Source organism: Pinus tabuliformis, chromosome 3_1, assembly GCF_031772625.1.
Source record: "Pinus tabuliformis cultivar Carrire ecotype Pingquan chromosome 3_1, CPIR1, whole genome shotgun sequence".
NCBI classification, from domain to species: Eukaryota; Viridiplantae; Streptophyta; class Pinopsida; order Pinales; family Pinaceae; genus Pinus; species Pinus tabuliformis.
In genome coordinates, this window is record NC_142301.1 from 830,345,939 (window position 1) to 830,373,633 (window position 27,695).

Genomic DNA, 27,695 nt, shown 5'->3' on the forward strand with positions numbered 1-27,695 from the left:
AGTAATATAGCATTTTCATTGGCTCATACTGTGCTTAGTCATAGATAGATAAATAGCTTAGCCTTTGAAAGAATATTAGCTGAATAAATTTTTATTATTCGATAAATTTAATAAGAAGATAAAGATGTGATGTGTATTCTTTCCATATCCCCAAAAAATATCTGATTTAGGCTCAGTTCTCCCTATCCAGAAAATTCAAGGCCGGAACAACCAACCTCCATTTTTTCAAGCAGTTCCTTCAACTTTTCATGCCGACGGCGCCTACCATTATCTTCTCCGTCACCCTTTTCCTCTGCCGCTAGCTTGTCACTTTCAGCAACAAGTTCGGCATTGCAGTTTTCACAATGAAAACTATCCTCGGTAAAGCTGATCAGTTGCAGTGCATCCAAGGCTGAATACCTACAAATATCAGAACAGGCCTCACAATATAAGCATGAAGACGTTGGAACTTTCAGAATGATTACAATAAGTATTGTGGGATTGTGATTTATAAGTCAGAAGATAATGCAGAGTTGTAGGGCCATCAATAAAGTATAACGTGCAACTTTAATGTCACTAAAAGTAACAAATCACTTGCCTGCGACTACAAGTAGGGCAGATATATTCCTGAAGTGTATTCCTGTCCTCTAGTTCATCTTTCAGTCTTTTCTTCATCCGATGAATTCTGTATCTGACAACATCGTAAGTCTGAAACCAAGGAGCTTAATTAGTTCCTCAAAAAATAACTTCACAAATGAATGAAATTAGATAGTGAGTATATACTTCTATTCAAGTACCAAAAATAATATAACTGATCTCTCAACCCATGAGTACAATGAATAGATAATATGTTTATGAGAAGCCCTTGTTTTTAAAAAAGGTTGTGTTCATGCATAATTATGCTATACAATACGATATTAAACATTTGGGTACTAAAAACTATATTTCAGTTGCGAACTTGCTGAAAACAAGTTGGCAAAGATTCTAAACGGAAAATAAAACAACAGCAAACACTAGGAATGAAAATCTCTTTGGAGCATTATGGATTAGTTATAAAAAGTCGAACACGTAAGTGTCCTAGCCAATAAATTGTAATACTTATGGAAACATGATAATTTTGTTTAATGTTGAATCATATCTGTGAAATAAATAACCTGTTGATATCTGACAATCAAAACCATCCGCCAACATCACAAGAAGAGGTCAATGCTCTACTTGCACATAAAGCATTTTCTAATTAGTGCAAATTGACTTTGAAATGCAAATGGACATAGTTTCAGCCAGAACATCAAAATAACAGTCGATTTTTAAGAGAATGTATGAAGAATATACACACAATGGGAAAAACAGAATCATATCTGACACACAAGTAGCTACCAAAGCACTGGAACAACGATGTAAAATCACTGATAGACTAGAAAAGTAGGTTCTAGAACAGGGGCAGGTAGAACTGAAGTTTTGAGAGTTAGATAAGGCCTAATAAAAAAGAGTCTATTTGTGATACAAATTCTGGAGAAACAAAAGCAAACAATTCATGGAATATCATCCTCTCAGAAGGGCAGACACTGACAACGTGCAAAGGGATCTCCAAATAAAATGATAATTGAGACAAGACATTCAGATAAGTTTAATTAAGTTAAATCATCATGTCAACATAAATTACTGATTAAATAGCTGCCATCAAAAGCACAAGTAAGCGAAAAATTCTTAAAGCCTTGCTGCCATACTACAATTTGGAAACTAATGTCCAAGAAAAAGGTAATGAGTCAAAAACAAGAACATAGAGGAAATTGGAATAGCCACAATAGATAATTCTTGTAAGAAAACACAGTTCTGAATTTTTTTGTCAAAAAGAAGGTAAAGAATTAAGAACAAGAATTTACAGGATTACCTCATGGAATGGCAACAAGAAAGGGGAAAAATATTGCAATTAAAACATAAAGGCAAATAATAAAAGCATGAAAACTAATTCCCGATGGTGCATTATATGCAAATAAACAGACCATATTGCATTGGATCGATGTCTAGAAGTAAACAAGAAATAGCAAGAAATGACGGAAAAACAACTATATGTATGATACCATACAAATGCAACACATTTTTTCCGATCAAACATGATATGCTAAGGAACGAAATGAAGAAATAAAAGGAACCAAATGATGGATCTTGTGAAAGCTAACTTCCAACATCTTAAAATGAAAACAAATACTGTGAGAATCACAAGAAAAATAACAGGGTACTACAATAGTGAGTAAACAATGTGCAAAATAAGCATTACAAAATTTTGAAAACAATTTAAAATGATTCCATGGCAGATGAAATTAACAAGACCAGTACAGAAACATGCAATACATTTTTGGAACTGCCTGTAGCACCCTCAAAACATGTAACACAATCAGAAGCATGCAGCCCACAGTTGAGACATGTAAAGAACTGTTGTATAACCTCGGAAGGTCTTCTACATTGGCTTGGTGTCTTAGCATGTACAAGATATTCAATTGCCTCTTTAGGTGCTTGCTTGGTGGAGTAAGTGATTTTATGATTTCTTTCCTAAGGTTAACTTAGGAAAAGTACAATAATTAATCTAATTAATTATTGTCGACTAGTAAGCCAAAGCTCAAAGGATAAATAATAAAATTATTTAAGTGACGTAGATATAATCTCAACCGTTAATCTCGAGTGAGGCTTAGGATTTAATCCTAGCCATTGATCACTTAGGAGATTAGCGTTAGGGATTTTAGCTTAATGAAATTATAAATAACCCTAAGGGAGAGGTGAAGACACAAAGTTGCGGAGGAAGCGATTTTCTCTGAGATCTATTGCACAAACTCCCAAACCAAAAAGTAAAAAATTGAAATTCTTCTAATCCTAGTCCTTTTCTGCAATATATTTATTGCTGCAAATCCCTGAGATCTCATTCAAAGATCAAGCTCTATTACCATGTTAGAATCTAATGCCCTAGGTGACTAACGTCCTTATTATCTCAACCAAACAAGTAGATAGCTGAACTTAAATAGAAATTTCAACCATAGCACCAATCACACAGTAGCTAGAAATGAAACAATGGCAGCGTAAAAAATAATTTTACACACACACACAAGTAATCAGCTTTTCATTCCTTCAAAAAAAATTACGCGCTAGCCTGCACACGTTGCTTGTTACCGCTCCAATTAGCGGGGGTCTTATGAGGGGAACCTATAGAGAAACTACTATGTCGAGCCAACAATGGAGCAATAGCCCACTGTCACCTCAACTAAAGCTTCCCGCTCTTTACAGACTTTCACCAATGGGAGGAGTCCCAACTCCCTGTATACAAGGAATCAAAAGAAAGTATAGTCAATGAAAAGGTAGGGAGGTGATTCCTAAGCCTATTCACAAGAGAGGCTCAATAAGGTAGGTTGCTTGCTTTAGAAGCAAGGTGATAGTCTCACTAGGAAGGGCTAAAAGGATCTTTAGGGCTACGATTTGAGAGTATATATTGCCAAGAAGGTTCCTAGACCTAGAGATCCTTATGGAGACTTGGCTTCTATTTGATCTTTGTCAAATTGGCATTAACAGGTTATGGGACCACACGAGACCGAGTGGACCCAAAATTAGGTCAAGGGTATGGAGTTGATCAACCAAGGAGGGGCTTGACCTAATTAGGGAAGAGAAGAGAATCAAAGGAGAAATTTTCTTTTGATTTGAAGTTTGAACACAATGATCCAAATGAAGCAACTAGCTATGGGAAACCTAGGGCAAGAGACGATCTTCGGGCTAGGGCTTGATGTAACTCAAGATTCCACCATTGGATTTTCTTGAAATTTGGATGGCTTCTAAAGGAAATTTCAGCGCAATTATGGGCAAGAGAATGAAGTCTTTTGATAGCTAGAACGTGAGATAAATGATGCCCTAGGTGACCTGTGAAGACTAAGCCTAGAAAGAGAAGGAGAGGTGTGACAAATATGCATTTTAAGGTGACCATCTATGGAAGGATCAACGCCTTGTCCTTTGGGAGAAATGGAGTCAGGAGAATTGATGGTTTGGAAGAGGTTTACCCAATCAAGGAGGTCTTCAAGCAACTTCGAATGGCATTATGGCATGAGAGCAACGACTTGAGATTTTTATACTTCGATATGCAGTAATTGATGACTTATCAAGATGTATTTTAAACAAATAATCTCTAGGAACATTCACCCATTCACACATGGCCCATGCAATGATGCAACGCTATAAAAGATCAAAATTCCCACAATTTCGCCTAAGAAAACAGTAATTTCAGACCTGTATAGCAAAAATCCTAGCAACATACATGTGACAAAGTAAATAACAAGAATAAGCATGAAAAGAGTACTAAGATGTGCAAAAGAGTATCCAATCATCATATTATGCAAATAATGAAGTTCCAAGGCAAGAGAAATAGATCCAAACATCAAAATTCATCCATAACATCCAAACTCATCCTCCAAAAGGAATATTGAAAACCTCACAACAGCTGACGACCCAATCCAAGTGATGATGATGAAAATGAATCATCTCACTTGTATTTATACACTCTCTAATGAATTCGATTTAGCTAAATAGGCCTAATTGAGCCCCTAAATTAAAATAATGTGCATAATAACAATAGTTTTGGTGGCAAGCCCACAAAATAGCTCAACAATGTAAAGATAAGCCTCTCAAGAGGGCAAAATGATCAACATAGTGAGTCATTAGGCCTTTGAGGAGGCCTAATGAAGTCCAAGGGATGCCATGTTGAAGAAATGGACTCCCAACATAGTAGACAAGGGATTAGCCCCATGTTTTCCAACCATGAACCTGTGGTGTTCCAAGTGGGTGTGGGGGCACAAGGACATCCTCATGGGTCTCCAAGTGGATTGAAAATTCTTGTAGACCATCTGTAAGGGCTAGGATGGTGATATAAGCTCTCCCTCTGCAGCAAGAGACATCCTCCAGACCCTGGAACATCTGTCAATTGTATGGTGCAAGTGTGGAGCCAGCTGGGCATGGTGAACCAAGTGCATCATCCTCATCCAAAAGTTGAAACACAAGCAATCAATAGGTGGTATTGGGGATCCATGAAGTACTCTATGTTATGGTGGAGGCCGATGGCTCTCAACGCTCACCCTACAAGTGCCAATGTGGCCCTTTGGAGGGCTAGGACCCCATATAAGGAGACCAAGCCCCAAATGGAGACCCACCTACAATCTTGCATAAGATCCAATGCGCCCCCTTGCCCTACAATACAACAAATCATTAGAATAATCAAGTAAAAGAGCTTACAAGTCATGGAATCAATGGGGCACTTCATGGTGGCATGCCCTTCCATAGTGGGCTTTCACATGTACAAGTGTCTTCAAGCTCAATAGGGGGTTTAACCAAGGGCCCTATTAGGTGGTTTCATTCTCTAAAGGGGGGGGCATGTCCATGGTACATTCCTCAAGTGGCAGGTGGCAAATGATATAATAATGGAACAGAGTGGGGATCAGGGGAAACATCCAGACCACATGTCATGGTGCAAGGGTAGCTATAATGAGGGAAGCCCACACCTAGGTATATGAGTGTAGAAAGGAGCAAATTGTGGTACATGAGTTACCCCGACCTTTGTTTTACCACCCTTCTTCACATGCCTTTTTCCTTTAATTGATTTTTCTCCATAACTACTCGGGGCTCCAGGGGATGAGAGCACGATGCGTAATATGTAGCAGTGGATACCCCCTTAAGGTGGGGCAATTCATCACCCATCAGAGGTTGGGACAATCATGGGTTCCTTAATGATGGAGGGTGTTGAGAAATCTAATAGGGTGGCAAGTTAATTGATTTCTCATAATATGACATTATCTTGTGATGTTTCATTATTAGTTTTCTTCTTTCAATTTATCTTATTGTTATCATCAAGACTAATGTCAATCAATAAATAGAAAAGGAAATGAGATATAGGCATGCAGCCAGGGCAAAATCCCTACGTAGGGGAAATCCCAGTCAAGAACTCTTCCTTCCTTCAGTAGATTCAATACAAAGTTGAGATGACCAAGACCCTTATAACCTAGACTAAAGACTCCCTCCATCAAGTCATCCTTGTTTATTCTTCAATTCTGAGTTCTGTGAGTAACACTTTGCAAACACAGTCTTCTCGTGCTTCAATTTTGTGGCAACCTCCTCATACTTGAGTCCTGTGGCATCCTTACCTTGCTTCAATCCTAAGGCAACTTCCTTTGGTTTCAGTCCTGTGACATTCCTTATTATGCTTCTATCACCCTTTATTTGTGTCACACTTCAGTTCTGCAGTGGCATCATAACTCGGCTTCTATTACACTTCAATTTTGTAGTGCCATCATTAATTCAGTCCTTTAATAATCTTTATTAACAGAGATATACTTTAGTCCTTCGATCATATGGAGGCAATCTGGATATAACTCGATTCTTCATTTATGTGGTGGCAACGTAGATGTAACTCGATCCTTCAGTCCTGTGGTGGCGACATTATAACTCGGTCCTTTATAACAAAGATATATTGTGGTGGGAGCCCAGACTTCGGTCTTGTAACAGTTTATTCATGCTTCAGCCTTTTCATGCTTTGGTCTGTAGTAGTATAGTCTTTGATCCTGTGGTGACAGCCCATAAAAGGTTTTACACTTTGGTTCTGTGACAGCTTGCCTTCCTCTCTCAGATGCTCCAAACTTATTCTCTGAAATTTTTGTGAACTTATGTCTCTGTTCTATTGAGCGAATTTTACCCTCGTATTTATAGTTGTCTCCCACTATAAAATAAGCCGACTTGTAGAGTATTTGTTTGGAGGCCAACCTTGAGGTGACTTGATGGAGGAGAAACACCAGCAATTCTCTTGGTACCGCAAACCTGTTACATGCACATATCAAAGACCAAGCTCAAGGAGCAACATGTTTTTGTGGTGTCTTATGATCACCCATGCTTAGTATTAGGCCATAAAAATCAACAAGAAAGTAAAAAAAAAGGCAAATCTAATCTAAATGCAGCTAATCTACCATGAGAAATGTCATATGATGTTAGTTCTAATGAGGAAATCAACATGCAATGAATCCTACTCTATCATGCATATAATACAATGTCAAGTGTCAAGGAAAGGGGTGATACGACTGAACTTGACTAGTTGCGGCCAAAGTTCATCGTTGAGTTTGGCAATGTAGTAATAATCCTCCCTAACTTTCCCATGAACCTTGATGGGCATTGGATTTGTATTTACCAAGACCACATCCACAGCCTTGTATTCCCTTTTAGGCTTCCACTTTTTGTTTGTTTTGTGATTTGGTCGTTTGAGAATACAGACTTCTTGTGAAGGGAGAATGGGAGAAGGCTTCTCCATCTCATGTCTCTTGTAGTATGGGATCAATCCTGGCTTGACCCCACGAGTAGGGTATGTAGCCTCTCTATAAAGAGTGAAGGGGGTTCCATCAAATTGTGGGATAGTGGCATATGACAAGTCCATTTGGAGATGAACTCCAACGATGGCTCCCCACTTCCTTGATAGCAACATCCCCCATACATTAGGGATATCTATGACCACAACGTCCATAAGCAATCATACATCGGGGTTCATAGCCAAAGAAACCTTAAGATCTATTATGAGGCCCTCTACTTCTACAAGTTTGTAGTTAAAACCACACCTTTTTATACTGTCGAGTGATGTTAAGACCCAATTTCTTCATGACTTTTAGTGGCATGATATTCGTGGAAGCCCTTGAATCTAACATGCAATTATGTAATAAAAGGTCATTTATGGCTAAGGTAAGCATGAATGGCTCATGTCCTGGGTTTAAGTCGGGAAGGTGAATGTTTTGCAAGTCTTTGGGTAATTCTTCCTCTTCAAAGCCTAGGGATTTCTTGATTTTCCATTGTTGTCGGGGAAGTTTTGCAATCTCCTTTAATGGAACTGGCACAATCATTTTCCCTATAGTAGTCTCTAGATCAATGTCAAGTCCGACCTCTTTGCCCTTATCCCTTTTCTTGATGGTCTCTTTCTTTTGAGGATCCTTTTTGGGGTTGGATTTCTTCGGAGGATCCTTTTTAGGGGAATCTTTAGGGAGAGGTTCTTTAGGAGGGACCTACTTGGGAATTGAGTCTTTGTTGGGTTCCTTGGAGGTTGTGGGGTCTTTATTGTTGTCCTTTCATGAATATTGGACCCCTTGAATCTTCCACTATCATCAGCATTAAGGATTGGCTCTTCTTTTTCTTCTTTGATAATGACCTCACTAATTGGAGGATGAATATATGAACCCCCTAGCAAAATGTTGAAGGCTTCAGATTCTACAAGGTTAGCTTGCTCATCTACTTCTTCGTCATCACTATCATCCTCATCACTTTGCTCATCTTCGGAAGATGAATTTTTTTCAACAACATTTGTTAGAGCTGTTGAAAAATGTGTAACTAGGTTCAGTCTTCATAAAACTGAAATGTACTTTTGATTCTTGTAAAGTGTAAAATGAAAGAAAATTATTATTATTATTTTTAGAGCATGGGTTTCATGCTCAAGGTCTTTTATTTTATAGGTCAAACACCCATTGAGTGCTTCTAGGGTTTGTCCTAGGTTAAGAAGTCAAAAGAGTCATTGTCATAAGTTGAAGACCCCATCAGGGACATTATAACTTGTAAAGAAAAATGTTTTTGTCTTAAAAAGTGTCCAGATACCCTCCAAGGGCAAGTCGGCCTAAAAGGAAGAGCCACGTCCACCTTGAAGAGCCTATATATAAGAGGGAACTCATCCTCCTTGAGACACATTCACTCATCTCTCATTTCGAGAAAAGAAGAAGGAAGAAGGCAACAAAGAAAGAAGAGGACAAAGAAGATCTTTGTTTGGGCCATTTCTCTCTCACATGTGCTAAGGAGGACTAGGATTTTTGCAACAGATCTAGGGTTTCTATCTACAAGTTTGATCTTAGAGAAAAGAAGGCAAGTAGGTCAAGCGAAAGTCACCAAGGCTCATCCTCAAGCTCCAAAATTGAGGGAAAGGCAAGCGAAGGTCAAAGGAAGGCTCAGAAGGCAGATCGAAACTCACGTGTGGCAGCAACAACTGCTGGGGGGGCCAAAAATTTAGATTTGCAGTGGAGGTCGAAATTTTGTAGCTAGAGTTTGACGAAGTGCTACTGGAAGAGATTTGACTAGGTTTGATTGGATCAAGGTTAGCACATCATCCAGAGAGGTTGGTCTTGGTCTTGGAGGGTACTGAGGTCAGTCTTAAGGTCTTGGAATTCGTCAATTGAAGAATCTATAAGGAAGAGAAAAGATTTGCAGGTTTTCCTCTCAAGTGGAGAGGTTTTGGCTCTAAACTTGCAGCCTATATTCTATGTTCTTGTTCTTCTTGTTTTTGGTAGTTGTTTGATGATACACACATATAATAATAAGTAACAAAGCTAATAAGTAAAAAGACATCACAAGCAGTTATCAAGTAAAGAGAAATCACTATAATCATTGCCCTATAGATTTCTCAACATGGTATCAGAGCTAAGGTTCGGTAAGGGCATTATGAAGATCTACACTATATTGAGGAAGCTCTTCAAGAAGTGTTCAAAGGTAGCAAGCCATCTCAAGAAAGGCATCAAGGAAGCATGGAATATTCTATTCACCGCAAAGAAGGAAGTAACCAAGATAAAGGATGGACTCTTCTCAACAGTCACTGGCACATTCCAAGACAAGAACATTTGGGTAATCGATAGTGGTGCATCTAGACACAACTGGTCATCACAAACAACTGAAGAAATTATCAAAGGCAAAATCTTCTTACTCAGTGGAACTTGGAGATAATAAGAGTTATCTTGTAAGAGGAATTGGATTAACCTCTATAGAGCTTGAAAATGGAAGCAGCATTCATTTCAACAACACCCTATTTGTTCTAGGTTTGCATAAGAACTTACTTTCTATTTCAAGTTTAGAAGATAAAGGTGATAGAGGAGCTTTCATTGATGGAAGAGTTGTAGTATGGAGTAAGAACTCAAGCATAGAGAACGATAAAGTAATCGGTATTCGTGAAGGAAGACTTTACAGGTTGATATCTCCTCTTGCACAAGCTTTGGTTCACACTGAAATCAACCCATGTGAACTCTGGCATAGAAGATTTGGCCATCTTCATTTCAAAATCCTTCCAACTCTAAGTTCTATAGTAGAAGGAATCCCCGAATTGAAAGAAGATCACGAAAGAGTATGCAAAGGATGTGCATTGGGTAAGAATACCAAGAGACCATTTGGAAGCAGTGCTTCACGGTCAAAAGAAATATTGGATCTTATTCATTCCAATGTTTGTGGTCCTATGACTCCTAAATCACTTGGAGGTCATCTATATTATGTCACATTTATAGATGATCATTCAAGAAAAACTTGGGTTTACTTGATGAAATCCAAGGACGAAGTATTTACAAAATTTCAAGAATTCAAAGCTGAAGTTGAGAACCTTACAGAAAGGAAAATCAAGATACTAAAATTTGATAATGGAGGAGAGTATACATCCAAGGAAATTATAGCTTTCTGCAAGGAGTTTGGGATTAAGAGGGAGTTGATAGTCCCATATAATCTGGAACAAAATGGAGTTGCAGAGCGAAAGAACCGATCCATTGAAGAAAGTGTAAAAGCAATGTTGCATGATCAAGATCTACAGAAATTTCTATGGGGAGAAGCCACGAAGACAACTATATATTTTCAAAATGAAAGTACCCACAGGTCATTGAATAATAGAACTCACGAAGAAGTATTCACTGGGAAGAAACCAACTATAGATCTTCTCTAAACCTTTGGTTGTCTTCTATATATTCATATATCGTAGGAAAAAATAAAGAAGTTGGATCCATTAGGCATGAGAGGAACATTTGTTGGCTATAGCAACTCCTCTAAGGCCTATAGAATCTACATAAAAGAAGGACATTGTATAGAAGTCAGTCGAGATGTCATATTTGATGAAAGTATTGCATTCAAGAAATCAAAGGAACTTCCCATGGACTCTGATGATGAAGAACTTCCAGTATTTGAAGAAGAAGTTGACAAGGAAGAAGAAGAATCTCACCATGAAGATGAAGGTCCTAGTGAACCTATTCAACCTGTGGTCATCCCCGAATCAAGAAAGAGACCTAATTGGTTGAAGTCAACACTACTTGATGCAAAAGGTCATGGAGCAACTCAGGGCACATTTAGGGAAAGCAAGAAGCCCAAATGATATTTTGGGTATGCAGCCTACATGACAAAACTAATAGAAGCAGAGCCATCCACTTTTGAAGAAGTTGTCAATCATCAAGAATGGAAGGATGCCATGAATGAAGAATATCAATCTATAATGAAGAATGGAGTTTGGGAGATCGTGCCTAGGCCCAATGAAAAATCTATGGTAACTTCCAAATGGATCTATAAGATCAAACATGCAGTAGATGGAAGTATTGACAAGTATAAGGCAAGATTTGTGGCTAGGGGTTTCTCTCAACTTGAAGGCATCGACTATGAAGAGACATTTTCTCCAACAACAAGGTATACAACTATACGTTCGTTGGTCTCTTTGGCAACATCAATGGGATGGAACATCCACCAAATGGATGTCAAGATTACATTTCTGAATGGAACAATTGATGAGCAAGTCTATATAGAACACCCCTTGGGATTTGAAGTAAAAGACAGAAAAGCATATGTTTGCAGATTGAAGAAGGCATTATATGGTGACTGGTCTCAAACAAGCACCAAGCGTATGGTATGCTAGGATGGATGCATACCTTCAGAAATTAGGCTTCACAAAGAGTTTTGTTGATTCAAACCTTTATATTAAGGTTGTGAAGGGTGAACTGGTAATCATTCTTCTATATGTAGATGATCTTCTCTTGATAGGTACAGAAACTTGAATTGAAGAATGTAAGAAGCAACTAGCAGCAAGATTTGACATAAAGGATCTAGGGTTGAATCACTATTTGGGACTAGAAATCTAGCAAGGACCTAATGAGATTTATCTGGGTCAAGGGAAGTATGTGATCAAGATGTTGAAGAGGTTTGACACAATGGATTGCAAACCAATGACAACTCTGATGATCACAAACTTGAAAAGGCTAAGGAGTTCTGAATCAAGCCCAATGGATCCTTCCAAGTATAGAAAACTCATTGGCTCACTGATGTACTTGGTGAATACTCGACCAGACATATGCTTTGCAATAAATGTTCTCAATCAATTCCAAGTGGAGCCGAAGCATGATCATTGGATAGCAGCAAAACATATTTTGAGATATCTGCAAGGAACCATCCACTACTGCCTGAAGTACGATAGAAGGAATGATCTCCACCTGATTGGATATACAGATTCCAACTGGGGAGGCAGTGAGCATGATGGAAGGATCACTATAGGAGGATGTTTCAGTTTAGGATCTCCATGGTCTCATGGATGAGCAGAAAGTAAGATATAGTTGCTTTGAGTAGCGCTGAGGCAAAATACATTGTAGCCTATGAAGTAAGCAAAGAAGCGTTCTAGTTGAGGAAGTTGTTATCTGACCTATTTGTAGGACCTATGGACCCTACAGTGATACATTGTGATAACACTAGTTGTATACGATTGTCTAAAGACACAATATTTCATGGAAAGACAAAGCATATCAACAAGAACTATCATTATATACGGAAGCTAGTACAAGATGGTGTATTGCAGCTACAATATATCTTAACTGATGAGCAGGTAGATGACATATTGACAAAATCTCTTCCTAATCAGAAGCTTGTTTATTTGAGAGACAAGCTTGGTCTGGTTGATGTACCCTCCCTAGTAGAGAGGGAGAGATAGGCACATCATTCTTGTCTTCACTTGGGAAGACAAAATGGAGGATTGGGTAAGCATTTGGCATTCGATATTTTGGAGGATGTGGTAGGCCATCCAAGATGAGAGTAGTCGTGGACCGATATTCTTTGAGAGACAATGATGATGGTGTCTATAAAGCATTAGTCTCGCTAGCATTGCACTCTGATCATGTGGAGAGATAGAGTTGTTAGTCAAGGCCTTGCTATGTGACAATGTTGGTTGGTATGATGCTAAACAGATGGGTTACCAATCCAACTCCTCTTATGAGATCTCTTTAGATTGAGAATGTCCATATACCATTTATGAAAACCTCTTTAGTTAAAAGGGAGTGTTGAAAAATGTGTAACTAGGTTTGGTCTTCATAAAGATGAAATGTACTTTGATTCTTGTAAAGTGTAAAATGAAAGAAAATTATTATTATTATTATTTTTGGAGCATGGGTTTCATGCTCAAGATCTTTTATTTTATAGGTCAAACACCCATTGAGTGCTTCTAGGGTTTGTCCTAGGTCAAGAAGTCAAAAGAGTCATTGTCATAAGTTGAAGACCCCATCAGGCACATTGTAACTTGTAAAGAAAATTATTTTTGTCTTAAAAAGTGTCCAAATACCCTCCAAGACCAAGTTAGCCTGGCAGCTGGCAAGTCGACCTAAAAGGAAGAGCCACGTCCACCTTGAAGAGCCTATATATAGGAGGGAACTCGTCCTCCTTGAGACACATTCACTCATCTCTCATTTCTAGCGAAGAAGGAAGAGGACGAAGAAGATCTTTGTTTGGGCTATTTCTCTCTCACACATGCTAAGGAGGACTAGGGTTTCTGCAACAGATCTATGGTTTCTATCTACAAGTTCGATCTTGGATAAAAGAAGGAAATTAGGTCAAGCAAAGGTCACCAAGGGTCATCTTCAAGCTCCAGAAGTGAGGTAAAGGCAAGTGAAGGTCAAAGGAAGGCTCAAAAGGTAGATCAAAGCTCACACGTGTGGTAGCAACAATTGCTGGGGGCGAAATTTCAGATCTACAGTGGAGACTAAAATTCTACAGTTGGAGGTCAAAGAAGTGCTACTAGAAGAGATTTGATTGGGTTTGACTAGATCAAGGTTAGCACATCATCTAAAGAGGTTGGTCTTGGTCTTGGAGGGTACTGAGGTCAGTCTTAAGGTCTTGGAATTTGTCAACTGAAGAATCTATAAGGAAGAGGAGATTTGCGGGTTTTCCTCTCAAGTGAAGAGGTCTTGGACTTGGCTTGCAGTGTATATTTTGTGTTCTTTTTCTTCTTGTTTTTGGTAGTTGTTTGATGATACACACATATAATAATAAGTAACAAAGCTAATAAGTAAAAAGACATCACAAGCAGTTATCAAGTTAAGATAAATCATTATAATCATTTCCCTATAAATTTCTCAACAGGGGCCAAAGTGTTGGGGACTTGAGATGAGCTTGGTTTGTCCTCTTCATTTTGCTTCTTAGGAAAAGGCTTCCCTTTTGGGATATAGCTAGATTTTTGGGCCCTTTCCAAAGCAGTGAACTTGTTCATGTAGAGCCTATCTCGTGAGTTCATTTCTTCGCTGAGCTTTTCCATTTTCTTGAGAAGTACTAGAAGGGTTTCTTCGTGTTGATCTTTGGATTTTTCCTTCTTGACCTCCACTTTAGCCTTGGGGTGGTCATTAGCATCCATTTTGGAAATTCGTAAGTTTTCCTCAACTTCCATTGCTATCTCTTTAGCCTCAGCCAAGGTTGAAGGTTTCTTGTCCCTTAATGCATAAGTCAGGTGGCCACCCACAACTTTGATGAATTTGTCAAGAATGTTAGCATCAGGGGACTTCAAATGATCAGGGATATCCCTAACCTCCCTATCAAATTTTTGGATGATTCTTGGATGTAGGGGAAGGGAAGACATCCCCTACACAGATGATTCTAACCAATTTGAGGAAGACTAAGGTACCATTACCTTGCTTGTTCTTCAAGAGACGAAGAAAAAAACATCATGAGCCTATCTTCATCAAATATCTACCTAGGAGTCCTATTCCAATAGAATTCTTCGACAAAGTCACATGCACTTATGGTAGCATCACCTTTGAACTTCGGCAGCTAGTTATTGTATTTTAGGTAAAGGTTTGGGGTCATCACTCAATTTAAAAGGGGCAAAGACACTAACCAAATGCCTTTCACTTTTGGTCATTTTGGGGGGTGTCTTGTTTTGGGCCAATGCTAGAACTAGTTGCCATCTTTGGGGTAGGACCTTTCACTTTTGGTCATTTTGGGGGGTGTTTTGTTTTGCGTCAGTGCTTGAACCAGTTGCCATCTTTGGGGTAGGATCACTAACCTTTTCAAATTTAGGGGGAAGGGCAGTTCTAACAGGTGATGGAGTTCATTCTCCCCTTCTTGCAGCGGCCCTAGTTAGAGGAGGAATGTTGTCACCTTCAAGCAAACTAGGGGTTTGGACAATGAATGGAGTCACCAAAGGAATATTGAAATGTCGTCAATGAATCAATTCCTCGATGTTTCACTAGGTAGGTGGACTTGCTTCCTCCCCAACAACGATGCCAAAATGCTACCGCTCAAACCAGCGGGGGTCCTATGAGGGGATCCTATAGAGCAACTACTAAGTCGAGGGCAACAATGGAGAAATAGCCCAGTGTCACCTCAGTTAAAGCTCCCTGCTCTTTACGGACTTTCAATAATGGGATGAGTCTCGATATACGAGGAATCACAAGAAAGTATAGTCAATGATTAGGGAGGTGATTCCGAAGCCTATTCACAAGAAAAGCTCAATAAGATAGGTTGCTTGCTTTAGAATCAAGATGATAGGCTCTCTAGGAAAGGTTAAGAGGATCTTTAGGGCTAGGGTTTGAGATTATGTATTTCCAAGAAGGTTCCTAGACATAGAGATCCTTATGGAGACTTGGCTTCTATGTGATCTTTGTAAAATTGGCGTTAATATGTTATGGAACCACATGAGACCAAGTGGACACAAAATTAGGTCAAGGGTATGGAGTTGATCAACCAAGGAGAGGTTTGACCTAATTAGGAAAGAAAAGAGCATCAAACGAGAAATTTTCTTTTGATTTGAAGTTTGAACACAATGATCCAAATGAAGTAACTAGTTATGTGAAACCTAGGGCAAGAGACAATCTTCAAGCTAAGGCTTGATGTATCTCAAGATCCCACCGTTGGATTTTCTTGAAATTTGGAGGACTTCTAGAGGAAACCTCAGCGCAGTTATGGGCAACAGAACGAAGTCCTTTGATGGCTAGAACGTGAGATAACTAATGCCCTAGGTGACCTATGGACGCTAGTCCTAGAAATAGAAGAAGAGGTATGAGAAATATGTGTTTTAAGGTGACCACCTATGGGAGGATCAGTGCCTTGTCCTTTGGGAGAGATGGAGTCATGAGAATTGATGGTTTGGAAGAAGTTTACCCAATCAAGGAGGTCTTCAAGCAACTTCGCATGGCATTAGGGTATGAGAGCAACTACTTGAAATCTTTATACTTCGACATGCAATAATTGATGATTTATCAAGATGTATTTTAAACAAATAATCAGTAGGAACATTCACCCATTCACACATGGCCCATGTAATGATGCAATGCTATAAAAGATCAAAATTCCCACAATTTTGGATAAGAAAGTCGTAAATGTCAGACTTGTATAGCGAAAATCCCAACAACATACATGTGACAAAGTAAATAACAAGAATAAGCATCAAGAGAGTACTTACATGTGCAAAAGAGTATATCCAATCATCATATTATGCAAATAGTGAAGCTCCAAGACAAGAGAAATAGATCCAAACATCAAAATTCATTCATAACATCCAAACTCATCTCCAAAAGGAATAGCGAAAATCATACATGAGCTAACAACTCAATCAAGTGATGATGATGAAAATGAATCATTTCACTTGTATTTATACACTCTCTAATGAATTCGATGCTAAAAAGGCCTAATGGAGCCCCTAAAATAAAATATTATCCATAAGAACAATACTTTTGGTGACAAGCCCACCAAATAGCTCAATAATGTAAAGATAAGCCTCTCAAGTGGGCAAAATGATCAACATAGTGAGTTGTTGGACCTTTAAGGAGGCCTAATGAAGTCCAAGGGGTGCCATGATGAAGAAATGGACTCCCAACATAGTAGACAAGGGGTTGGCCCCCTGTTTTCCAAGAAAAAAATTGTGGTGTTCCCGAGTGGGTGTGGGGGCACAAGGACATCCTCATTGGTCTCCAAGTGGCTCGAACATGCATGTAGACCATCTGTAAGGGATAATATGGTGATGTAACTGTAGCGGGAGACATCCTCTAGACCCTGGAACATCTGCCAAGTGTATGGTGCAAGTGCGGAGCTGGTTGAGCATGGTGAACCGGGCGCATCATCCTCATCCAAAAGGTGGAACACGAGCAATCAATAAGTGGTACTAGGGATCCATGAAGTACTCTCTGCTATGGTGGAGGTTGATGGCTCTCAACACTCACCCTACAAATTGTATGACTACTATATGGCATTGATATACAGATTCCTCACAAACAGATCCATATGGTACAATTCGTACAACACTAAGAAATTGTTGCCCCGAACTACATGTTTCTTGGGAATGCATCTTCCCTCTTTCTCTCTACTACTCAAGTGTGTGTGAAAACCTCTACCTTGCCCCCATCTTCATACTTCTAGGGAAGTATCTATTTTTAAGATTTCTCTTAGTCAAGTACAATTCTAGATTCAACTACTAAATATAAGACTTTCACTTTTTTACTAAAGTGAATTGCAAATAGAATAACTTTTCAAAAAGTGAATTATTTTTCAAAAAAATGGAAAATATCTCGAACCACTTGCCGCATTTTCACATTGAACATGTGCAGAAGTTCCTGTCCAAGCTATAATTCTCAAAAGTCATGTGATTCACCAAGATACAACTATATTGTATTAGTAATGTAGTAGTCATATAATGCAATGCTAGCAGCCCAGTGGGTTAGCTCGAGGGTTGAGTGCTTTTAATTACAAGCAAGAGGTCATGGGGTAAATTCCATAGACTATTTTCCTCCACAGATATTATTGGGTCTCACTCAATGTCCCCATTGGACTAGGTAGCCAAAATTGCAACCAACCAGTTTACCCTGGGATGTGTATTCTATCAATAATAATAATAATAATAATAGTCAAGTCCCACTAGCACAACCGGTTGAAGATGGGCCTCGTTAGCAAGGCGACCGGGATCAAACCTCACGAGGGTGGTTGTGCCTATGCTAGGGTGAGGAGACATGCTAAAAAATCCAGTTAGCTTAGGGCTAGTGTGGCCCAGGCCGGGTGTGATTCCCTATTGACTTTTACAAATTAGATGCCCTTAGGTCGTGGTTTCTCAAGCCACAGGTCAAGCCTAGAGGATCACAGACAACTTGACAAAAAAACATAATAATAATGCAAGCTAACCTAAGATAGGCTGCCTATACAAGAACTTAGATGCCACGCTCTCAATCAATGTTGCAAACATTAGCATCAGGATAACAAAAGCCCTAAACAATAAACTTTTATGAGCAATCAAAGTCTTAATTCAAGAAGCAGTTATTATGATGAAGTTCTAGCTCAATTATAGAAGGTTTAAGCTACAGACCTATGCACATTTGATATAGCAACCTGATCTCTGTGCAATCAATAGAAGACTAATATATATGACGCAACATTTGAAGCATCTCTTGCACACTATACATGGTAGAGCAGTTAATCTTAAGAAGTTAATTTATGCTTGGATCCTCTTTGTTGGCATGAGAAGTATAACAGAGTTGTATTGCACTATGTATTGAACATTGTGTCACTGAGACAGGGAATTGCACGGAGCTCAAATCTCATTTTGGGCTACAAAAAATATTCACAGGTCACTCATCTTCAGCGAACAAGACAAGCATCAAGCAAAGGTTAGTTTTCATCAGCAGATCTAAGGTACATTGTCAAGGGGTTTCATTGTCACATCATTTTGCGGTGGTTGAAGAAGTCTGGTTTTGTTTAGTAGTAAGGGTTTCATTGAATATCCTTGTAAGTGGGTCATTATCTTTGGTATGGGAGGACATAGTTGTTTTTCTATTTTATTATCATATTCAGGGTGGTTGGGTGGTGCAAGGTAGAAGAGTGAATTCTCTTTCAGGTTGTAGCCTAAAAATACTCCAGGGTGGTAGCTAGGGCAAGTTGGTGTTTGCAGGGTGTTGGAGCATCCTATCAGTTGTAGCTGATAAAACCAAGGTGTTGGAGCGTCCTTCCAATTGGAGTTGGTAAACCAGGGTGTAAGAGCATCCTTTCAGGAGTTGGAGCTACCTAATAAATTTGAATGTTTTTCTAGAGTACTAGGGAGTTGGGGCTTCCCTTTCAATTGGAGTTGAAGCATATTTTTGTACTCATAAAAATATTAGAAAAGCGTTTGATGGTTTTTCTCTCAGAAGGGTTTCCACCTAAAAATTTGTTGTGTACTACTCTTGTGATGTGTTGTTGATTATTGTTCTATTGTTCATGCTCTAAAATTTTATAATTAACTAATTGTAAGTAAAATACTAATTCAAAACCCTCACAGTATTTCCAACACAGAGGGATATCCTAATTGTCGCGAATTATTTAGAAATCAAAATGCTAAAAGCTGCAAGTGTCACATAACTTTTACCTTAGCTGAACATTAAAGTGAGACACAAAAACAATCCTCAGAAGAAGATATGAAGTTTCATGAAGGATAAAACAGTTAATGAAGACACTTGAGCGACAAAACATAAATTTTAATAAACAATTGGATAAAATAGAATCCAACTTGCAAGTTGAACAACCAACACCGCTCCTAAAAGATGATGTAATCCAGTGTATCGAGAGACTCAGTGGGAAGATCAAGATAATTCACATATTAAGATTTTAGAAGACGAAATAACCAAACTTCAACAAAACAAGAAAGCATCACTGCAAAAACATAAAGATCTTAAGGATATGCATTACAAGGAAATAATAGAAAAGGACAAAGAAATTATGTGCCTTAGAGACCACAATGAAAAATTACTCACACAAGTCAAAAAGGCTAAGCTTACAAAGAAAGAACTAGTAGGACAAGAAGAGAAAATTTTACGCTTAAAGAAACTTAATCAAAGGTTATTAGAACAAATCAAGTGTTTAAAAGATGAGAGGCTTGAATTTCAAAATAAAGTTGACGCATAAAATGAAGAACCCCTACGTCTCAAAAATTATAATCTGAGTCTACTCACTCAAATTAGAAACTTAAAAATGTTAAGAAATCGTTGAAAAACAAATGAGAAGAACTTATCACGAAAGTATCTAAGTCTTTAGACGTAATAGTCCAAGTTGATGAAAATGGAATGAATATTGAACCAATCAATATCACTATTCAAGAAGACGACAAACCAGTTGAAGGAAAAACATATTTAGATTGCAGTTCAAACAATGAAAATTCTAAGTGAAGATTTTATAACCAACTCAACAACATCAATACATGAAGTAAATTATGAAATTGCCACATGCATGATAAGGGAAAATCAAATCACAAGAATTCCTTATCGATATCCAAATCACAAGAGCAGACATCTCAATCAATCTGCTTATCTATATAACTCAAAACAGAAACAACAGACTTATGTTTCGAAAAATGTTGATGTCAACACAATCCAGTCTTACGACAACAATTTATCCCAGCTATCAAGTACTTGTAAAGTTCCATAGAATATTGATTTTGGATGGTTAGATTGTTTCAAAGTACGACAATTTTGTACCACACTCAAAAGTTCATATCGTCTCATATTACCAAAGATGACAGTTCCTAGAAGAGAAGACATTCGAGACAGAAAAAGAGATCAAGCCTTTTTATTAATAAGCTTTGAGGACACAAAGCTTTTCTAAAGGGGAAGGCAATGTTATGAATATAAATAATTAATAAGTAGATAGTAATGATGATTATTATACTACAGAGGCATGTCTCTATGGACACGACTGTTCATGAAGGGGCACCTGCCTAGGTATATAAGCGGGCCCTCATTTGTAAAAATCTCATATCTTTGGTATTCAAACATTTTCTATATGAATATATTATTGTCCTACAATGGATACTTTCATATTTTAGATATTCTGAATATTTCTGCTGTGCATACTAACTTTGTTCATGACAAAATGTTTGAAGTTTATAACTCGTTTTTATACCATTTATCATCCCAAAAACTTATGTCTTTACTTATCCCTATAAAGTTAGCAACAACATTTCCTCAAAAAAAATCAAGAAATTTAGTTTTGGGGAAAGCACACCACCATTTCCTGCTAATTTCACCACTCGCAGATTCTCTCGCATCTGTATGTATATCTTCTCTCCCATCGTTGCAACTCATGTTCTATGAAGAGCTGTCTTTGAAACACAGTTTTTTTTCCAAAAACATTACACAAGGTCTCATCATGTGCAATTTCAACAGCCTTGACACGGAGGAGGCTTTGCCACTGCTTTTTTCAAAACTTATACTATTTGATCTCTACATGTTTTAAACTTTTCTAATGTTAACATTTTACTTCTGATATATTTTGATAAAGCCTTTGAAATAGATTTATTTGGCTCAATTTAATATTGTCTAGTGTCCTTGCTCTGATGGCAAATTCCAATGCAAACATTCTTCTTCAACATCACCATCTTCGACTTCTCTGAACATGTCTCTGATAACACTGTTGATTTTTAAAAGTGCAAGCTCACTCATAACAAATGCAAGTGGGAAGAGAATATGAACTATATTATATTAATGTCGCAACAGTTGTTCAATACAAGCCTGGCCAAGGAAGAGCTGCCGATACAGAGACTTACATATCAGAATCGTGCAATTACATCATCTCTTGAGTACATTATTATTAGTGCCATATTTCCATTACGGCAGTTTAACTACCAAACATTAACCTTAAGCTTCATAGTCATATAATGGTCACATGTCATTTCACTAACATTAAAGTTTTCACAGTACAAAAGTACATTTAATATCAGTGCTGAAGCTCATTTTTGGCAACTTTAAATTTTAACATTTAGATTACATTAGATTAGGCATTGATTAAGACAATTCAGTTAAGATTAGAATTCTTACTAGCAGCGTTGTAATTAGTTTCCAAGGAGCATCTTAATCATGAAGAGTTGCACATTGAACAGTTTTCACAAAAACAAAAATAGAAATAGAGAAAATTTCTTCTCCAATTGCTTGAGAGCACAAATATTATCTGTAAACATTTACCTGTGCATAATCTAAACAACAGTAAGAATGTGTATGGAGTTTCAGCTTTTCTTCACCCTCTTTCCCATTTTGTTGACCATCTGCAGTAGCTGCTATTGCAGCATTGAAAACTTTAGCTCCCTTTGCAGTCTGCAATATAATAGCCATAAGAGTTATTTTCCTGAATTAAAAACTTTACAGTACGTTTATAAATTTCAAAGTCAAAGCACAAATTGTTAAAATACTTATCGGCTTCACAATAGAGCACTTCCTCAGAAGAAATAGAGTGAGCAAAACAGCATTCAAACAATGAGGGAATGAAATTTGGAATTCTTTTCTCAGGGAATGTTAAATGACATTGACAACCAATATCTTTTCCTGATGCAAGTTAAATTAAATAAATTTGAAATTTCAGATAACAAAAAGTGCAAGTGGCATCCAACAACAAACCTTGTCAAGCATGACATAAATGAAACCTATGTTGTGCCAAGTTTTGATGATGGGGAGCTGGGTTGATAACTTTTGGGCACAGCAGGAAGTTACCCCCAGTTTCCAAGAGCGAAGAGGGTTCTCTCTCTCTCTCTCTCTCTCTCTCTCTCTATATATATATATTAGTAATTGTCAATTCGTTCTAGCCCAAGTTGTTGTGATGGAGTATTATCCTGTGCCCCAGTTTCTATTCCCATAAGTGACATGTTGAACTCATAATGAGTGTATTGTTGTAATAGTTTTAAGCACTGCTGTTGACCTGGCTTTGTGCTCTAAAGAAACTAGGGATTACCCTGGGGACCATACTCGGAATTAGGGTAAGTGCCCCAAGGTTTTGCCCAGGATATATTACCTAGAAAGTAACTAAGTGTATTGTTGTAATAGTTTTAAGCACTGCTGTTGACCTGGCTTTGTGCTCTAAAGAAACTAGGGATTACCCTGGGGACCATACTCGGAATTAGGGTAAGTGCCCCAAGGTTTTGCCCAGGATATATTACCTAGAAAGTAACTAAATCAAGAATATATATATATATATATAGATATATATACTCAGAATAAGGGTAAGTACCCCAAGGTTTTACCTAGGATATATTACCTGGTAAATTCATAAAAAAAATTACGCACATGCACACACACAAAAGGAAATAAAAATGTAAAATCCTACAAAAAATTCTGAAACAGAAATTAGATAAAAGAAAATTTGTTGAGATTCACAAGAGATAGCAAAACAATATATCAGAACCAACACAAAACCCAAATTCTATAATAAAGAGGAACATAAACCAGCACTTGAGCAGCACAACTCTTGAAGACAAACAGCCAAGATGGATGCATCCTTAAAGAGGGAGTGAACCCAAGAACAAGTGAGCTAGAGAGAGATATAAACACAAGCACAATAGAGTGCAACACTTGACAGGTAATCACATGATAATCAATCACAGATGAGAGTTGTGTATATACAATTTCATGCTGCCCCAAAACACATGAATTACTACATCTTAGACTGCTCAGGATATTGCCTGTTCAGCTAACGCATGTACAGATCTGTTAATGAGTAGAAGATCCACCTTCCTCCCCACAAGAATTTGAAATTTAACTGAAAACACATGCATGGCTCTGGAAAAACGAGTTGTAAGGCATCATGAACTCGCAGCATCTTGCATAAGTCATCCTAAAGATAGCGCTGCTGTTGCTTGTTAAGTTGAATGCTTACTGCACCAGATGTTACTGATTAGTCATGGGCTGCGCCTCTTTGCCAAACAAGGAAACCACATCCCGCTATTCATAGCTGAGTGCTGTGTTTGGGTACATGCATATCCCTAGATATCTCCTACACTGCACCTCGTTCTGAGTACTAAAACAGCAACAACTCCACACACCTAACTATGCATGTATCTGCTGTTCATTCATTGCATGATCCACCCTTTGCTGGAAATAACACACCATGCATAGGTCAATTCACCGGAGATGAGATAAAACTATTATAGGCACTGCACCCAACTGTTAGAAATCTGCTACAGGAAGAGCACCGTACTCATCCACCAGTGTATATAAACATATGTTATTCTAAGTATGCACAGGTCAGCCCCACAAAATGACCAAACAAGTTGGCTCCATAATAATGACAAAAAAGTAAGGTCCACAATACTAAAAAACATGTCTAGGCCCTCATGCCATGGAAATTCAAGACCACCCTTTGAGAAAGATACTTCAAGGTTTGCTTCAGTTGACAGAAATCTGACATAGTACATCTTTTTGTTTGTGAGTCTTCAACCATCTTTCATTTAGGCAATTTTCCTCATTAAATCTAGACTACACATTTTTTTATTTCATCCTTGTAAAAGTCTATGCTGAAGGCTGTCTTCATCACTAAGTTTTACCACCGTAAAGATGGAATCCATTTGCAAGCTCTTATTTTCAATAGGTAGTTTGGTATAATCAAGAGCATGTACTTCATTCAGTGCCTTGACAAACCTTTCAATAAGACATCTGATTGCCACTTGTGCTGGAAAGGTCCTTTTGTCTGAAGTTTCTATAAGTGGCTGTGTGCCTGTAAATAGAATGCTGGATGCTCAAGCAGATATAATAGATGATCAACCTGAATTTATGGTGCTCTCCACAACTTGAACTTGTATAAATGCTGGTATGATTTCCTTCAAGAAATGCATCCTCCTACTTCCTTCATGTTTGCATTCAGACTCATGGGTGCATCATGTTGGTTACATGTTGGGATCATTCAAATAGACTATAGGCTCACCTACCACAAGGGGTTCCCAACAATATGCCCTTCTGAAATAGGCTCAGTAATTGTGGAAGGATGTCAATGGGGTCATGATCCAACAATGAAGGCAGTAGCACCCCATGCCACCCACCAAGCACCAATCTTGGGTGATTTAGATATGAGCCACTAAGGGTTCTATTGACTTGAAAGTGAAGCTAGCATATATTGTTGAATGTGGCCTTTGTTAACTTAAAATACAATTACGGTGGTATCTAGCCATATATATGGGAGATATGGCCAACATATGTTGTGCTAAAAATTTTGCCCCATAACATCATGGCAAAGCACCATAGAAGTTCCAGCACTAATGTTGAATCTGATTTTTTTCATAAACCCATCAGAACCTCAAATCTGTAATCAACAAAATTGCTAGGGCAACATTCAAGAGTGTAGACATTGCAAGTCAAATAGATAGATCATTTCAACATTTTCTAGGGCTATATCTAATACAAATATCAGATCTGAAAAATGCAATTGCTCAGCACCAACACAGCATACAAATTAGAGCATGTTAAATTAGCTCAGCTTCAGCTTAGTTGTGCATTGCATCAGAATAATAAATCAGCAACTGAAACACTCAAACAGATCTATAAAAACAAATGTACAAGTCAAATTTCAGACAGCAAACACTATATTTCTATTACAGATAAAAGATTACATTACAACAAATCGACTTCTGCCGAGTTACAAATGCAAAACTCAAATCAACAAGCTCTCACAACTCCATTATTCACCCAATCAAAACTAGCAAATAGAAAACCCTAGCTATTACAAATTTACAACCTCTTCTACTTAGCATTCTCTTGCTCTGATTAAGAGAACTAATAATGTGAGGAACTGAAGTGCTCTACTTTCCTTTCATAGAGTAAGAGGAGTGAGTTACAAGTAAGGTAAGAGACAAGAGCCCAACCCTACACTAGGTTAGAGATCCACAGGCAGAGCTCTCTACATGTGCCAACTACATAGGCACATGCCTGCAAGTGCCAACTCAACCATTCCAAATAGTTTTATACAGCACCACATATTTCTATGCAGCCACAAGTGCCAACTGACCCACTCTACAAAATTTTATGTAAAACTACATATTTGTATGAAACAAGTGTGCCCTCTATGACCTCTTTAACTTGCATCTACATGGAAAAATCCCTAATCCAGGATGCAACCTTGAGGTAAACCTAGGAGAAGCACCACTGTCACCTCAGTACAATTCTACAATCAATTTTAGTCAGCTCTCTCAAGGCCAGGGGGGGTATCCATAGATGTGAATGATTAAAATAACTAAGTCTATAAATATATATCAATGAGAACCTTAGACTTAGGATGTAAATCTTATTTATGATAAAAATATGCTGCACAGATTTACACTTCAAAAATATCAGTAATGAATGAAACCCAATTAACAACGTAACTTTGCAAAGTGAAAACAAATTAACATTTAGAAGACATTATGATGTGATATGCTTCATACAAGTAAATTCCAGCATTATGAAACTGAAGCATACATCAACTAGATCCAATTAAATATAAGATATTTCATAAGCACTGGGATCTATAAATCAAATCTGATTTGTGATATTTTTTAAGGAAATTTCGCAATTTATACAAGTGGTGAAAACCACTTGTTAAACATATTTAAAAAATATAAAATAAAGGATCAATAAGTAACCGGCAAATCTGATTTGCAATGCAGATGTTTTATCTCCAGACTTACTTAATGTATAAGTAACCCAAGTAAATAATGTAAAAGTGAAAAGCAATTTAGGCCTAACCACATTTTTTATTTTATAAATAAACCTTTAACAAATTTCCAAAATTGTGATTAAAATTTTAAATAAAATCAAGTCTAATGAAGGATTAAGATATGAAAAAGTATTTAGACTTGAATTAAAATCTAATTTATGATATTCGGAATTTTATATCAGATTTCATAAGACAAGTAAAATAGATAATTTTGGATTTTTAAATGGTAGTTGAAGGGATAGATTAGTGTCAAGTAAACCCTAGGGCTTACAGAGTCAAGCAAACTTTTTAAGATGACAATTTTCTTATGTAATTTGGGATAGAAAAGATGCATATATGATATAACACACTATAATCACCTCAAGTTTCGGTGACCAAAACCACAGAAAACCCACAGAGTCTTTGCTGCCTTCAGATCTACTCAGATTTTGATGACCAAACAAACCACCAAAAATTCACTCCTTGCTTGCCAAAACCAAATCAGAGATGTCTCCAAATATTATGCTGTAACAGAGTGAATAGAGAAATAAAAAGAGGATTAGCTAGGGTGGGATCATCACCACCAAAACTAATCAAAAGAAGGGGTCTTAAAACGCTGAGAGCCTTAAGCTCAAAAACAAAAATATCCAATCCAATAAATGATGAGAAAGTGATTTCTCCTCTCTTATTTATAGATTCTTTATGGGGTCTCTTCTCCTTATTTTAATGTGAGGGCTTACAAGTTTAGCCCCTAATTCTGGCTTCCTTCACAAGTTCTGCCCCACTTACCCAAATTAACCCAAAGTTGCCCCAAAACATTGGATTATGGGTTTTTCCCTTCATCATTGACTATAGCCTACGGAGATGGATAGGCTACTTTGTCCTCCCTTCGGCAATTAATCAATAGAAAACATTACAGTTCCCCCTTCCCAACATTGCTTGTCCTCAAGCAATTGCAAGTTCGCGTGCTGCAAAATTTGTCCCCCTGCTTTTGAAAAGGAAGACTGCTCACTTGTCTTGTATCCTTCCTTCTAGTCACTTCCAAACAACCTGCCCCATTTGAAACAAGTGATGCAACAGACCCTTGTTTTTTTTTCAATTTTGTCACCATTGCGAATATTTGCCACGCAGAAACTGCCCATGAATGCCTTGAATTGATCAAGTGACCAACATTGAAGTTTGGGGTGATGCTGATGTTGGAACCTTCATAACCATATTTTTCCCTATGCTTATCAATACATCCTTCTTCAGGT

General features: G+C 37.8%; 1 protein-coding gene across 2 annotated transcripts in view; it reads right to left on the reverse strand.

Annotated features, from left to right (window-relative positions):
* The window catches only part of LOC149190057 (uncharacterized), a 174,900-nt gene that overhangs the window by 64,015 nt on the left and 83,190 nt on the right, over positions 1-27,695 (reverse strand). For both annotated transcript variants that reach the window (XM_089412009.1, XM_089412010.1), the window contains exons 5-7: positions 21,975-22,103; positions 578-687; positions 216-399 (exon numbers count right to left, since the gene is read on the reverse strand). In XM_089412009.1, the coding sequence (XP_089268135.1) occupies positions 216-399; positions 578-687; positions 21,975-22,103 (423 nt within the window). The remainder of the gene's footprint in view (positions 1-215; positions 400-577; positions 688-21,974; positions 22,104-27,695) is intronic.